The 16421-nt window shown below is 42.9% G+C and overlaps 1 protein-coding gene across 2 annotated transcripts; it reads left to right on the top strand.

Moving 5' to 3' along the window:
- The first annotated feature begins 273 nt into the window (after positions 1-273).
- Positions 274-12572, top strand: LOC147161703 (PH and SEC7 domain-containing protein 4). 2 transcript variants are annotated; one of them, XM_086096264.1, is made up of 18 exons: positions 274-498; positions 2025-2169; positions 2265-2318; positions 5011-5416; positions 6981-7065; positions 7175-7394; positions 7514-8050; positions 9127-9207; positions 9284-9396; positions 9477-9535; positions 9610-9699; positions 9779-9822; positions 9905-10065; positions 10138-10208; positions 10315-10463; positions 10548-10692; positions 11492-11638; positions 11719-12572. In XM_086096264.1, the coding sequence occupies exons 4-18, from the start codon at positions 5072-5074 to the stop codon at positions 12007-12009; spliced, it is 2538 nt and encodes an 845-aa protein (XP_085952390.1). In that variant the 5' UTR covers positions 274-498; positions 2025-2169; positions 2265-2318; positions 5011-5071; the 3' UTR covers positions 12010-12572. The 2 variants fall into 2 exon arrangements, with proteins under 2 accessions (XP_085952390.1, XP_085952391.1); XM_086096265.1 differs by lacking the exons at positions 274-498; positions 2025-2169; positions 2265-2318; positions 5011-5416 and adding an exon at positions 5815-5937.
- Positions 12573-16421: the final 3849 nt, after the last annotated feature.

Here is a 16421-nt window from a genome sequence, read left to right as displayed (position 1 = left end):
AAAAAATAGAATTTGAAACCGTAAAACCTACCCAAAAAATCCTAACTGACACTCGAAATAATAACTTTTGTTTACTTTGATAGTTCGTTTTGAATTTCTAAGATTAAACTATGTTTTGAAAATACATGTTAAAATAAAATCACTATATTTTATATTTTAACCAACAACAAAATGTCCCACTTTGGTGAAAAGTTAGAAAATAACGTCAATAATAGTCGCGCGGAAGTGACGTCGCGAGCTGGCACTGTTCTCGAAGCTCCGGCGCGCCCCCTGCAGGCTTCGGTGGCGTACGACTTGACTGTAGCCACGTCGTACAGGCTAACATGTTTATGGTGCCAAACACCATTACTAAAGCGCACGCTGAAAATTGTTGTTCAAATATCAAAATTGTGCTCCACAGTATCCCTCTCGTACGTCGCCGGTCTCTACACTACAACGTGGCCACGAAGCCGACAGCTAAGCTTGATCCAACCGCAAGGATACCCATATAAATGCAAGGTAATGCTAATATTTTTAATCTCAATGCTAATGATGCTAATGATGCTGATGCTAAGTGATGAAGTGAGCCACTTTTGGAATGTGCCGTTGTTGTCACTTGTGCCGCCATTGGTAAAGAAATGGTATTCATTGTATAATGTCCCGGAATGTCATGTTATTGACGTCCAAAATGAAGTGGAATATTGACGGTGGCAGATGTGGAACCCCAAACTGAAATATCGAAAGTGCTCATCGTTGATGTAAATCAAATTGCGATCGAAAGCAACGTGAGAATAAATAACCACTTATTGGGGGGCTTTTTGTGCATATTGCTGCCGAGACCGTTCCAAAGGTGATGATAACAAATTCATATTTTTGGGACCAAAAAATGTTGTGATGTTACAAGGATAAAGTCTTCATTTTTTGACAAAAAGCAAATGTAATCGTTACAAAAACAAATAAACTCAGAATATGATGATGTTTAAGTCAAATTTTAATGAAGGAAGAAAGTCATGTTTTCGTTATTTAAAAAAAAATACTTTTAAACCTCAAATTACAACACATTTATGGTTTAAAAATGATACTATATTCTTCCAAAAATAGTAGAAGTGTCATGATTCACATTTATTGATGAATACATAAAGTCAAAATAGAGATTTGGCTCAAAGTTATCGTATATATTGGTTTATTGTTTTTTTTATTGGTGTCCTGGTGGTAGGTGTGCAATAAAAAAAAAAAAAGAGGATGGCAACGATTGCAGTCTATGGACCTCTCAGTGTAGAAACAAGTTGCATGGATGATGGGCTTTTAAAAAAAGATAACCTTTAATTGCTAACAAGGTTACATACTGACGCTAGCTAATTTAAAACAGTCCTTGACAGCTAGTTAGAACGTATTGAAATGCCATCGCAAGTGGGCAAGGGTTGACACAGCCACCAGCACACTTTCAATCACTTCATTGAACAAACGCGTTATAAGCACATTTAATCGAGCATTTGATGCAGCACACAGCCAGCCGACTGTACACTGTGATTCGCCGACGCCCACATCACTCACCAGACAAGGCTCCACCTCAAAGCCATACACGCCCAAAGTCATAGATACTACAGTGCAATGGCGATGGTGACCCCCAAGTGGCCCACAATAATATCTGCACCTCACATGTATGATTAAAAAAAAAAAAATTTTTTTTTTTAAGATGACTCCATTTTGGGAACTACTAATCTAAGGGGCTGGACTTCCACTTTGAATCTGGACAGACACCTTCTGGTTTTGCTTTGCCATTGCCACATCATGATTACGACTGGTATTGTTGAAAGGAATGAAGCTGAGCCACTCCTCTCACCTGTTTTTTTTTTTTATAAATAGTCTGTGTGTGCGCGCATGCCTTCAGGCCCCGCCGGCGCAGGCTGAACCTCTCAGGTGTCTTTTCGTCGGAGTCGTTTGCCAATCACAACGAGCCCTTTCTTCCTCTTTGCAACTTTCACCCTCCTCCGAACTCTTCTCTCTCTCTCTCGGTCTTTCTTCCTCCCTCCCACTTCTCGCAGCGAACTGCAGCGACGAAAAACGCCAGGTCTCATCGGTCTGCAAAGGAAACCCCAAAACGAGGGCCACGTGCGAGCGACAACACCCGCTGACATGCCGCTCGGAGCAAAGAGAGCAACCGTGCAGCTAGTTTGTGGCGCGCAGCAGGTAATGAAGAAAAAACAAACAAACGGAATTTGCATTCTTGCTCTGGGAAAGCGTTCAAGAAGCCATGCGTGTTTTGTCTTCCCGCCTCCCACTAGATGTACAGCAAGTCGGGTGATCATATGATGCTGCTTTTACGATCCCGCGGCGTGGTAAGTGACACTTCCCCTCTAAAAATGTCCTCTGAAGGAGATATTTCCTGGCTACTGTTACACGAGCAATAACAGTTTAGACTGTCATAGAAATCAGACACGACACACCACTTTCGTTCTAGCCGCTGTTCCTCTCTTGTGCCGACACATATTTGGACTTCTCCTTGAATACATTTCAACAATCGTCCCCAGTCGCTACTTGAGTGAGCTAATAACCTTGCTCTCATGCAGCATTTTTGAGGGGAATTCCACAATACACAACATGAAGTGTGCTTATTATTCTCAGTGGAGGCGTTACTAATATTTTAGACCACAGCTGTGGCTAAATAAGGTGTCCAGAACATTAGAAAGCAGCTTATAGGAAAGGACTCAGACCCATAAATCAGGCCCGACAGCTGGATGACTTAATCTGCTGATATTAGCTATTTTAAAATCAGCAAAATTGGCAGATTTTTGCAAATTAAAAAAAAAAATATATATATATATATATATATTGGGGGTGTTAGAAAAAAATCGATTCGGCAATGTATCGCAATATTACAGCGCGCAATTCTCGCATCGATTCGATATGCGGCCGAATCGATTTTTAAACATCAATTTTTTATGGGAATATTCAACCAAACGTCTTACTTAATGTTAGGATTCACACATTAAACATGGAAGAATGTTCTATTAATGGAACATTAAGCCTTAATATTTTATTTCAGTGCTGTTCAAACATGAAACAGACTGCAACCTGTTTGTTAAATGCAGTGGCTCAGTTATAAGCCTGAATTTTCAGATAAATCAATACATTTTCATACAAATCTTACAGTGTACATGTACAAGTTTACTGATTAGTATTTTCTAAATTTGAGTTTTAAAAAAATCGCAATAAATTTATAGATTCATATCGGGATTAATCGGTATTGAATCGAATCGTGACCTATGAATCGTGATACGAATGGAATCGCCAAGTACTAGGCAATTCACACCCCTAATATATATATATTTTAATTAATTGGTTAGAAGAATTTTATTCTGCCAAATATTGGAATTGGCATCACCCTAAAAAAATCCATAATTGGTCAGGCCCTAATCATAAACTAAGGTACCACTCCATTTTAAAAATATATGCGCGGTGTATTTTAACATCTTTCATTCCATTCCAGTCAACTTGAATAAAGACAAACATGAACTGTAACTCCATTTAAAGTACGCCGACTTCTCTTTTTCCGATTCAGTTGCGGGTGTAACAAAATCACTAAGTGCACCCTGACAGGAAATGAGAAGTGAGCGCACACAGGAAACGCGGCGGAGGTTTCACCCGGATGTCGGTTGCGTGACGTTCGGAGGGACGTAATAAGGGGAAGCTGCAGGAGTAATGTAATTGAACTGCGGCTTCCTGTCGTTTTGTGTCGACGACCTTGGCGAGAGATGCCCTCGATTCCGCGTTGACAACACGCGTGGTGGCGACCGTACGAGCGACCGTACGAGCGACCGTACGAGCGATAAGACGTTTCAAAACAAGACGCAGATGGCCCCGCTGCCAATCTGCAACACGCGCCACCGCTTTGGCTTTATCGCCATTGCTCGTTTTGAGGTCAGATAGCGCCAAATGGAAAAAAATAAAATAAAAAACAGATTTGAAACCAGCACATGAAGACAGGGTTTTGTGGGCAGGATTAAAAAGTTATTCTAATTTTGCCTTTTACACCACCAGCATGGATTTGAAATAAAAAGATCAAATTAGTCTGCTTCATGCAATTTTAAAAAGATGATGCAGCTCTGCTTACCTTGCACAAAGCCATAACTTGCTATTGTGAAAACACTGTTAAATCTTTGTTAAAACTGCAGCTCTTCTTTTACAGTTTTTATTTTTTTTAGTAAAAGGAAAAGCGGGTCTGCAATTATTTTATTTGGATTCAACACAATGATATCAAGTGTGCTTTTGTGGATCACTACAAATATCCGAGAGGCTGAAATTTCCGAGTACTTGGGCAATTTGAAATGAAACGAGGTCTCGACAAATTATGGACTTGATTAAATGTAAAACCAAGTGACGGCTATATCGTTAATCTGAAGAGAAAATCTAAAAGTGGGGTAGTTTTAACTGCTTTTCACTTAATTGAAGAGCCATAAACAAGGCGCAAGTGGATGTAGCTACAGAATGAACGCCTGGCTAAGCATTTTCACAGCGGACATTTTGATGACATCCATTGGATTGGATGAGTGTAACTCTTACTTGAATAGAAGCGCTGATACTTGTTTCCAAAGGAACAGTTGCATCATTACGTTCCTCCATGTCGCTGTTGTTTGGTACAGATCTGCTTTCAAAATGTAGAGAGTACAAGTAAAAGGTTTTGGACTTGTCTTCAAGGATGTCACTTTTGAGACCTTGTAAATTGAAAATTCAATCACATCTTGATTGCGAAATCAAATTCTCAATACTTGTGGAGTTTTAAATGTTAGTTTCAATTTTGTTTAACATGTGCTTCCCTGAGTTGCGCAACACCTCTGCCAGTCACATGCATAGCAACGATACAAACCCACTGTTTAGTTCTACAACAACATTGTGAATAGACTTATTTGTCCCTCCATTAAAGACGCCCTCCCTCTGGGACTTTCTATTTATATCACGGTGAAGAACATTTTTAACCGAATCTTTGGCTTTATGCAACCAGCATGTGTCACATGTTCTCCTCGATGGCAGATCTGTGAGTGGCACACGACTGCCTAAGAAGAAACGACCTTGGGTGGGGGGGGGGACTCTGATGGACGAGGACCGTCTGTGCCCTTCGCACTTGGATTTGACTGATTCGGACCCCTGGCGGACTCATGAGCATCAGGACTTGAACGGAGAGGCGAAGGAGGATCAAATAAAGGAGACAATATGGGTGTTGCGACCCGTGAGCTGCAGCACCGCCGCCGCCGCGCTGTCCTTCGCCACAGCGCAGTGGGAGACTCCTGACGCCGCTGCGGAAAGGCCGTCTTTCAGAACCGACTCCTGCGATGATATTGCTTCATCACTGCACGAGCATTTTCATGGTGATGAAGTGGAGCGTAGAGAGGAACAAGATGCCGCTGACTCAGTGAACTTCACGGGAAATGACTTCGAGGTAGGTTGTTAATGCTCTTTAGCTCCATGACATTTAGGGCATACTTTAGTTTCCCATATTTGGCTGAATAAAATTCCGATAACCAATTCATCGGCTGATTAGTTTAAAATAAATTATACATTTTTTGTGGGGGGGGGGGGGGGGGTCTTAACATTTACAGCAAGAAAGATAATACATTACAGGCAGAACACTCATGTGGAAAAAATGTTTGTCCAGACAAAAACAAAATCCTTGGATGTTTGCATCCTTGAATTTTGAGCAAAGAAATTGTTTGAATCCTTGAAATATCAACTTTAAATATAGCGTAAAAGAACAATGACAAATTAAAACAGTTAGAAAGTGAAATAAGAATACAGTATGCTAAAATAAGAGCAACTACAAATACTAACTGTTCCTGCGTGTTTTGGCCTTTTAGCGGCAGTGTGGTGCCGTGCATCCATGGTGGACACACGTAAAGTGAGAACAGGGGAAAAAAGTTGAGATTGTACAAAATAACGAAATAACTCGTTTTTCACAGATTGGTAAGAATTTGTGCCTTTGCACAGTGCTATCTTAACTGTGGCTATGTGTTGCCTTGCCAAAGCATTTGTGTGTGAATTATTTGTTATTTGAAGGAAAGACACTAACAAAGTCTATGCTAACTTGACATTAGCATTTGGGATCCTCGCTTCGCTTTTAGCATTAGCGTTAGGCTAGCCATGTTTAAAAAATAAAGCATGTATTTATTTAAATATACAGTGGATGTAATTCTTATTGTCATGAGATTAGTTTTACAGTTGACTCCAACTAAGGTGTCATTAAACAGCTTAGAGGACGCTTAGGGACAACAGAATAACATGCTACACACTAGCTCTTTGCTAATGCTACGAATGCAAAATGGTGCATTCAGGGTACTTTCACAGCGTGGGAATCTTTTATTATAAACAGGTATACTTGACTCATTGAGCGATTTTCAGAAATTCAAACTGAGCTTTTCAAGGTATTAATTGCACATGAAAAACAAGTAAGTTATTGAATTCATTTTGGACAAAATATTAATTTTTTACTGCTGAAAGGGGCTTAATGGGTCAAGTATCCCTTTAAGGGGAAAACATTCTGTCATTTGGCCCAATTGGCTGATTGTTTTGGCCAATTTTTGAATAGCAGTAATCGGTCGATGAATCTAATTTTATTATGCGCTCTCATGAAGGCAAGGAGAGCCACAGTCACCAATGTACTTTCAGCCTTCTTTTTTTTTTTTGGGTGGAATTCACAGTGAATCAGTCAAATACAAAATGAGAACACTCGCAAGATGTAACTGTGACTCCAAATAAGTCAGTGTAAACGTCAAACATGATACCTCTTTGACTGTTAAAACAGACATGATTATCCCGCTTTAGGTGTACAGTGAGTGAGTGATATTATTTGCATCACCACCTCAGTTGTTACCCATTCATTATGCAGATGTGGAGATAGTTCTTGTGGGTAGGGTGAATTTAGCGGAAAGAGCCCCATTTGCCGCCTCTCATATTGCATCTGCAGTCACATGTTGTGCATGATCGATGACCCGTGTTGCAATTTTTAGCCATGTGACGCCGCAGTGGGACAGGAGCCGACGACACAACAAAGGGAACATTCAACGCATCAGCTCTTAGACAGCAGTCAAAACGGTACACATTACGCAAACGCTCATTTGCTTGCAAAAAATGTGAATCATACGTCGCTCTTACCTGTTAGGCAGGACATGAAAGAGTGATTTGCATCCCTTTTTTGACACAGCGGTGGCATTGAAGTCTGACTCAGAGGAAGAGGAGAAAGACCGCGTCATGTCCGATGCGGTTAGTACCACTGTGGATTTACGCCCAAAAGAATCACGGGAGGAGGAGGCGGATGCAGCGATGATGGGACGCGCCGACTCAGCTGGAGCCCAAACTTCATTTCAAGGTCCCAAAATGGCTGATGGGAGCGACGTGTCAAGTCCCGATGAATGCATCTCCAAGTGAGTGTTGAATCGTACTTGTAGTCGGTCTGGGTGACAAAAAGAATCGCCCTAATTTGTAGGTTTACTTATAAATGTCACACTGTTATGCATTTTATGATTATGATCTGTATTCTTAGGGAGGCACCCGCACAGCCAAAGCAAACTGACAACGATGGACCAAACTTAAAGGTACTTGCTGCGGGAACCCCAAGTCAAAAGATTCCAGCGGCTGATGATGCAGAGCGAGAACAACAAAAGCTCTCACAGGGCAACGGGCTGCCCCCGAAACATTGCGAAAACTCGGCCCAGTTGGGACAGCCTCAACTTTCAGATGAATCACACACTTCAATCCAGCTTGGGGACGCGGCTGTCAAGGAGAGGAAGGTCGAGACCAAGCCATCTCACCAGAAGCAAACCAAGCATTCCGTCACTTTGGTACTCAAGGTTTCCAATCGGGCCCGAATGTCAAACGAGGCTCAGGAGGTCGCAAGCGGCCTCAACGGATCTGGGCCGGTACTTGTGGCGAACGGAGAGCCCAGCAGAACCGCAGAATCGGCGGCACCTTGCATGAATGGAGGCGATATTGACCGGGAGAAAGTGTTACAACTTGCTGAGCGGCTCTTTAAGCTGGATGGGATCCAGCGCGTAGATGTGGTCAAGCACCTCGACAAAGAGTAAGAACATATACAGAACATTCTCATCTTGGTGGTTCCACACAATATTATTTAATACAGTGAATTGCTTTACAATAATATGTTGTATACACCCCCTTAATCTTAACGCAGTTTTCTGATTAATATTGCGGTTGTGGATTATGAGTAAAGCAGCAAAATCCACCTGATTTTATCCATCTTGAGGCAGCTATTTTGCCATTGCTGTCGACTGAAAAATGACATCACAGTTGCTCAGTCAGGGCTGGGGTTATAATGACCAATAACGGCTCAGCTTGCAAATGTCGCATGACCAAACTCGGAAAACAGGTGATTGGTTGTTACCTGAGTCCTGAGCAACTGTGATGTCCTTTTCAGTCAACAGCAAGTGGCAAAATGGCTGCCACCTGAGATGGATTAAAAATAGGTGGATTTTGCTGCTTAATTGGTATAATAAATTCATAAATATTTTTTGGGGGTTGATTTAGATTAAACTAGATTCAGTTTGGTTTCATTGAAATTGGTATTTGTTAAAGTATTAGCTGTAATGAAAAGTGCCATGTCCTAAAAATACCCCTAGATGGCAGTATTGTCCGATGTATGTAGTTGCATATGCATTATGTTAAGGTGACACATTTTTCAATACAACTGCCAGGAAAAGCATATCCAAGATATTCTGAACAGTTTTGAATCTTCCTGTGGCGTTTCTTCTGGCTGCCGTCCAACATGCAGGATACATGGAGACAATCATAGCGTTTTTATTTATTATTATTATTATTTTTTTAAACCTGTTCAGTCTGAGAATGGGTGATGTTACGAGCAGCCAATCAGAGACCAAGACCTATACACATTGGCTTTCTGATGCATTTTAGTCAATATTAACATGTTTTCAATACTGTGCATCGAACAACAGAGCTATACTTAATAAATATTCTGTACCAGATAAATAAAATCAATTCAAACGCTGTAAGAATTAATTCAGTGATACTTTCATGCACAACTAGAGGCAGCCCATGCACCCACACTTTGAACCACTGCTGTACAGTATTTTTATGAACAAATACGACATGAATGCCGTCATTCCTTGTGTATCTCCGTAGCAACTCGTTCAGCCGTGCTGTTGGAGAGGAGTACCTCAGGTTCTTTGATTTCACTGGGCAAACTCTGGATCAAGCCCTGAGGTGAGCATTACGAAAGCAGATGTCGTGTCAAGAAGGCCCCCCTGACTATGTTTGCATTTCTTTTTTTGCCTCTCAGGTCTTTTCTTAAAGAGGTCCTCCTGCTGGGAGAGACGCAGGAGCGCGAGCGGGTGCTGCAGCATTTCGCCGGCCGCTTCCATCAGTGCAACCCGGACTCCTTCTCCTCACCAGGTGGGCAAATCCGTCTCACTCCCTTACTGGCTTTACCTTAAAGACCCAACGCACACTCAGATATGTTACACCTTCCTCAGGGGCCGTGCTCGCGGTCACGTGCGCTTTGATGCTCCTCAACACGGACCTGCACGGACAGGTGAGCAGCCCACTTGAGCTGAACGGGCCCAGAACTGTGGGCGCTGTCAATCAACTGCGCAATTGTTTTCACAGAACGTAGGGAAAGCCATGTCCTCGTCCAGGTTTGTGTCCAATCTGGATGGCATGAACGAAGGAGAAAACTTTAGCAAGGATCTGCTGAAAGTAAGAACTCATTTTCTGAATGTTTTTTTTAGAACATACAAATAATGTTAACGTTTTTTTTTTTTCATGTACCTTACAGTGTCTTTACAGCTCCATCAAGAGCGAGCCGCTGCAGTGGGCCGTGTGAGTAACTTATCAAAAATGATTCCTCAGCAAAATAACAACGGTATCATCACAACGTCAACCGGCGACTCTTATTAAACAGTGACGAGCAGGAGCTGACCTCGGCGTTGACGGAGGAGGTGGACGCGCCGCTGCGCTCCAAGAGCAACCCCTTCCAGGACGTCCCTCACGACAAGGCGGCCCCCGTTGTCAAGCAGGGCTTCATCCAGAGGAAGCTCCACGCCGATATTGACGGGAAGCGCAGTAAGAGATCCACAAAAGGGGCGTAACAACCAACTTAGAGCCACACTGACTCGATTGCGATTGTGTTGTCAGCTCCTTGGGGGAAGAGGCGCTGGAAAACCTTCTATGGCGTGCTGAAGGGAATGGTCCTTTACTTTCAGAAGGTTGGAAACGTTACTAATAATATATACTCTTAAAGTATCTAATGCAACATCCTTTTTAAATGTTATTATTGGTTTAATCAATGGTTTTGGTATTTGTGTGTGTCAGGATCACAGCAGGGGAGAGCAGCAGCAGACCAACGAGGAAGTGGTTAGCGTCCATCACTCGTTGGCGGAGCCGGCGGCCGACTACACCAAGAAACCGTACGTCTTCCGTTTGCAGACCGCTGACTGGAGAGTTTTCCTCTTCCAAGCGTCGTAAGTTTGGCGGGAATTTTACGCGGTGCGTCCGTCCGTGTTGCGTGACCACTATTACACAGCATCGTCCTCCTTTTCGCCTAGATCCAAAATGGAGATGGTCTCGTGGATCAACCGCATTAACTTGGTGTCAGCGCTTCACTCATCTCCTCCGTTCCCTGCCGCCGTTGGCTCCCAGCGGAGGTTTTGTCGACCCATCTTGCCTGCCTCGCAGTCCGCTCACACTCTGGTATGTTAATGTTTCAACTAGGGATGAGCAATTTCATTGATTGTTTTATTTGTTTGTCTTTTGCCCTTTTTAAGATATTTTTTATTTAGTGGCTTTCATTGGTGTCAATCAGCATGGCTGGCAATTTTTTAAAATCAAATATTCTTTAAAAAAAATTTGAGTTCATTTATGTCTAATAAATATGATACTGTTTACTGTAACACAGATAAATGTATTGCTTGTTTGTTTAAAAAAAAAACATTGTAAGTGGATCTTGAAAAAATTATCGCATATTAAATTGAACATTAAGGAAAACAAAAATCGTGCTTAGATTATTTATCAAAATATTTCGTTAACTCCTTCAAACCGAAAACTTATGTTTTTTGTTTTTTAATGCTAGAACATACAGAAGGCTTTGATGCAGCTTCTGACTTGAAATAGGTCGCTTAAAGCAATGGTAGTTATTACAAAAAAACGGCCAGCAGGTGGCAGCAGAGTATAAGAGATCAGCCAGGGCCATGTTGCAACAAGCTTTTTCTCAGTTTTCAACAGGTTTGTTAGTAATGTTGAAACTTAGCTATATTCTAATGCTTATTGCTGTAAAATTAAAACGGATAAAAAATATAAAAAAATTCCTGATGAAAGAAGACACTAATCTTTCTTTTGGTAGGTTCCATGTTTTTATAACAATAGAGCACAATATTCTGTGGGCCTTGCAAAATCAGTCAAAATCTAGTAAAACGGCCAGGAGCTAAACTTTAATTCATTTTAGTCAAAAGACTATAACTAAAACTAAATAAAAATTTCTTGTCAACATTAGGAACGCCAACTGCAATCTCACGCCGGAATGCTGGACTCCTTCAGAACGGACCTGTCGTACCTCCAGCAGAACCCACCGGAGGGCAAAAAGGCTCGAGGCAAGGATATGGAGGAGCGCCGCACCAGGGCCGAGTACCTGCAGCACGAGGTAGCGACACCGGGCGGCCACTTCTGAGAAGCACGTGCTGCTTCTTCAACCATCGGTGACTTTTCCTCTGTCGCCCGCAGATATGTCGCTACGAGAGCTACACGCGAGTGCTGGAGGCCTGGAAGGGTGTGGAGAAAACGGGAGACGGCGCTCTGATCGCCGCCGTCCTCTGCTTGTTTGACAAAGCCATGTGCGCGTCCCCGGTGGCCGACCAAGGAGAGGAAGACGTGGACGAAGGCCGCCTGACAAAGTCTCACTCCAGCCCCTCCCTTGACCTGGAAATGGCGCCGCAGAGCGCCGTCAAAATCAGACGCAACGTCTCCGAAAGATGGACTTACCGGAGAGTCGCGCCTCGGTTGAATAAGGAATGAGTTTATTGACAATTGTTTTTTCCTGGTACAAACTGAAACCCGACCACTTGTTATCCTTTTGTTTTTTACCTCGTGCACTTTGACAAAAATTTACCTCAGGGATTCCCAAACGCAAAGAACCTGATTTCATTTGTTTAGTGACCAAAAAAATGTGTGGACCTGATTAGTATGTTGTGTAGGCCGAGTTCAAATGGGCCTACCTGGTTTGTGACCACTCGGTGGCGCTCTAGTTCAAGTGGACGTTCGGCGGTTGTTATGATTGCACTTTTCTTTTCAATCTGTCCAATTTCTGTGTTAAGTTCTGTCATTTTTTGTTATTGTTCATATGAAGGGTTCATTTTTTTTGTGTTTTCAATTTATCCAGTGCTGGAGGTGTATTGTTTTTGTAATACATTGAAATATTCGTTTTGGTACCAAACAATTTTTGTAATCTCATGTCTTAATTTTTGTTTGAAAAGAGTCACACTTAACGTGTCAAAAGAAATACAATGAAGGACTGATTTTTTTTTTCCAATACTTTTTCACCTGAATTAAACTGTGTTATCTTCAAAAAAATACCATTCTTTGTTGTGTGTGTAAACACATTGCCAGTATTTAAATTTGTGTGTAGGCAACTTGGAACTTAGCAGGTGTTTCTCATAATTAATCAGGTGAGCGTATTCCTATTATGACCGAGCAATTCAAACAACAGCGTAACTTGGCGTGTTTCCATTTTTTTTTCAGGACGAGACACGGTCACCTCGTGTCACCTCTCCGATGACGGGAAACTCCATGTCAGTCAGCAAGTCCTCCATATTTGGCCTTCTCCAAGCGTGGTACGTGAAACTACATAATGAAACATGACAATACAATCAGACATTAGAAGAAAACTTGATTAGCATACAGCCTATTCAACTTATGTTTATCCTGGACAGTACTTTTTAAAAAAATAATTTTGATGATACTTTTTTGGCGTAAAAACCCACTGCCTTGTTACTAAGTGCTGTATTTTGATGGCGATCATCATGGCGGAACTTGGTGTAAAAAGCTGCTGAATAATAGCATTGGTCACTTTGTCAAGACAGAAATATACATTTATTGTATTTATTTTGTTTTTATGTTACATGTGCCCCCCACTATTCTAATCACTGCATTCTGGTTAATATTGTGTTTGTGGAATATGAACTAAGCAGCAAAATCCACCCATTTTTATCCATCTCAGGGGGGGGGCGGCCATTTTGCCTCTTGCTGTCGACTGAAAATGACACCAGTTGCTCAGGTAACAACCAATCACGCCTCAGCTTTGCAAACGTCCCGAACTCGTGAGAAACAGGTGAGCTGAGATTGGTCGTTACCTGAGCCATGAGCAGCTGTGATGTTATTTTCAGTCGACAGCAACTGGCAAAATGTCCGACCTCTGAGATGGATCAAATCTGTTGGATTTTGCTACGTAATTCATATTCCACAAAAACAATATTAATCAAAATGTCCTGTTTGGACTAGAGGGGCTTAGAATGTATTATTTTAAAGAACATTTTTGTTTTTTCCTCCCCTTTTTAAGAGTGTTTCCGATGCTGTATTTAAGCCTAAGGTGATCCTTAGAAAGTCCAGTAGTGTGCTTCTGTTGCCTGGTTTTGAAAATATAACTTTTTTTCCCCCCCCGACTGTACGAATCTCTATGTGTTAATGATTAATTTTGAAAGGCTAAAACAGTTGTGTTTTTTTTGTTTTTTTCCATGAATGAGTGCCTTGCGCTGTGTGCATGTACGCACACAGACCCATTTTGTCCCATTCAAGCCGACATGTCAGATTGCAGCCGACCTCAAGCGCTAAACAATAAGAACAGGATGTCTCGGATAAAGACCACTAACACTCCCCCTTTTCCAAACTTGTAACACGCGCACATTCCACACACTGGAATGTAATGCCAACAATAGGAAACGCAATGAAGAGCAAAGACAATCGTGAGGGCACCCCGTCTTGTCCGGGGGTCCGAATTGGGATCAAGGCACTGGACTCTATAAGCTTTTTAGTTTTTGGGTGGTGGCCACGACTGGATAGGCTGCGGGGGCTTCGTTAACGTAATAATGCCGGACTTTTCCTGCCCGCTGAATGGAGGCCGTCTCCATTCATTGACTGTCATAACAACAGCTCATTAAGATAAAGTCAGATTGTGCCAGATGAAGGTGACTGATGGACCACCTGAGTGACGGGGGGGCCTCGGGCCTTATGTTGAAAGGTGACGCCAACCCCACATGACAAAATGCCGAGGAAGGCGGCCATTAGTGTGTCTTGTTTGGATCACCCGAGCTGAAATGTTTGCTAACGCGGGCCGAGGGCCGCAGCTTTTCCAGTGGAAGACGCCGGGCTCGGCTTTGGGAGGAGCCGCCGCCAAGTCGTGAGTGGCTGGCGCAGCGAGGGCGGCATTAGCTGCCGGGTTCACGGAGCTTCTTTCCCAAGGAATTGTCCCCTTTTTCTCTTGTTGTTGTACCATGTGCGCCCAGCTTTGTGAGCCTCAGTCAGGCCTGGTTGGGTAATTAAAAAGGCAAGAGCTCAAGTTGGGATCATTAGGGGCTAGTCTGGCATGCTTTTTGCAACACAAAGAAAACTGGAATAACACTTAGCCGGGCGCAGACCTCCGCCAAGGTTGAGCTGTCAGCAAAAGTGAAGAAGAAGTCGGGTTGTTTTGTTAGCGTGTCTGCGCGTCGGAAGGCTACTTCCTGGTTTGCTTTGTGTGACATTAGATGACTGGCTTGAGCCATTTTCCATTTGGGAGTGGAATTAGTTCCGCTGTGACGCAAAAATAGACAACAGAGAATTTCACTTGCTAAAATTGTGAATTGTCGAATGCTGTGTTTTGGTTTTTGTGGCTTAATTGACGAGGGCCGTCCTGTTTTGGTTTAATGTGGTATCGAAATTATGGTAAAGGCCACATGTCGAGTAGACATGTTCGTCATTATCTTTGCCTTATGTTGTAAACCGTTAACTCTTTGACTGCCATAAACGTTATAAAACGTTTAGCATAAACCTAGGGAAGGGCGCCGAGGACGTTAAAAGACGTCCCCTATGTTTTTTTTTTTTTTTTTCAAAAACGGGTGCAGGAAAGCCTTGGGCAGCTGTGCTGAAAGAATCAGGCTGATCTGATTAGTCAAAGACTCGTTTTGGCCCCTAGAGGGCAGCGATGACTCTCTTTGCACAAGGTTGGATGGGCCGCCCACCGTGGGCGTCAGTAGAAGACGTGAGGCGGAGCTAGAGTGTTGAGGAGACAATGGCTGATCCAAGCCACAATGGCTTGACCAAGCAACCGGTTACAAGCAGCTCAGCTTGAGCATTTTTTTCAAAGACGGAAAGCATCAATCAATACTAAAAAGCGCATTGATGTCAACGATGATGATGACAACGAGCTCTACGCCAAAGTTGGAAGCTTTGGCGTTATGAACACGTAGTAAGCCTCACGGCTAAGCGCGGCTAGCGCGGCTAGCGCTGCTAAGGCCGGAAAACGCGCACAATAGCCGGCCGGGTACTTCTACACAATCGGACATTCGATCGGGCGATGGAGAGTTGGCATCGACCAATGCAGATTGATAATGATGATGAAGATGACAACGAGCTCTACGCCAAAGTTGGAAGCTTTGGCGTGACTGTTATGAACAAGTAGTAAGCCTCATCGGCAAAGCGCGGCTAGCGCGGCTAGCGCTGCTAAGGCCGGAAAACGCGCACAATAGCCGGCCGGGTACTTCTACACAATCGGACATTCGATCGGGCGATGGAGAGTTGGCATCGACCAATGCAGATTGATAATGATGATGAAGATGACAACGAGCTCTACGCCAAAGTTGGAAGCTTTGGCGTGACTGTTATGAACAAGTAGTAAGCCTCATCGGCAAAGCGCGGCTAGCGCGGCTAGCGCTGCTAAGGCCGGAAAACGCGGAGCTGCACAAGCGGACATTCGATCGGACAATGAAGAGTACCCCGAGTCCAATGCATATTCATCGGAGGAGCGGGTACAGTCTGATCACGGAGAAGACACTGTTTCTGGACTACGATGCCACCATGAATGGAGTGGATAAAATGGATCAAGCAAATGCTGTTGCGTCTTCTTGCACGCAGGAGAGTGTTACACAAAGAAAAACTGTCGTTGAAACATCCACATATTTGTAAATAGCACCACAGTTGCACACATTTGTAAATAGTTTGCCAAATTGTTGTCAAATTGTTACACTGTTGAATGTAAATAAACGTATTTTGCTATCAAAAAACACTTTTTCATTCTTGGTGGTAGTGTTTTATAGAAGTAAAGCACTATTTAGGTGTTTGTGGCATCATTCATGGACAAAAAGAAGTGTCAAATTCACTAGAATGCATGAAATAATATCGTTTCACTAAAAGCTTGATTTCTCCGTATTTGAGTTCAAAACAAGCGAAATCGGATG

Source organism: Leptonotus elevatus, chromosome 15 (genome assembly GCF_054856555.1).
Source record: "Leptonotus elevatus isolate MCC_2025b chromosome 15, RoL_Lele_1.0, whole genome shotgun sequence".
Classification (NCBI taxonomy): domain Eukaryota; kingdom Metazoa; phylum Chordata; class Actinopteri; order Syngnathiformes; family Syngnathidae; genus Leptonotus; species Leptonotus elevatus.
This window is presented reverse-complemented; position numbering and strand designations above follow the sequence as displayed.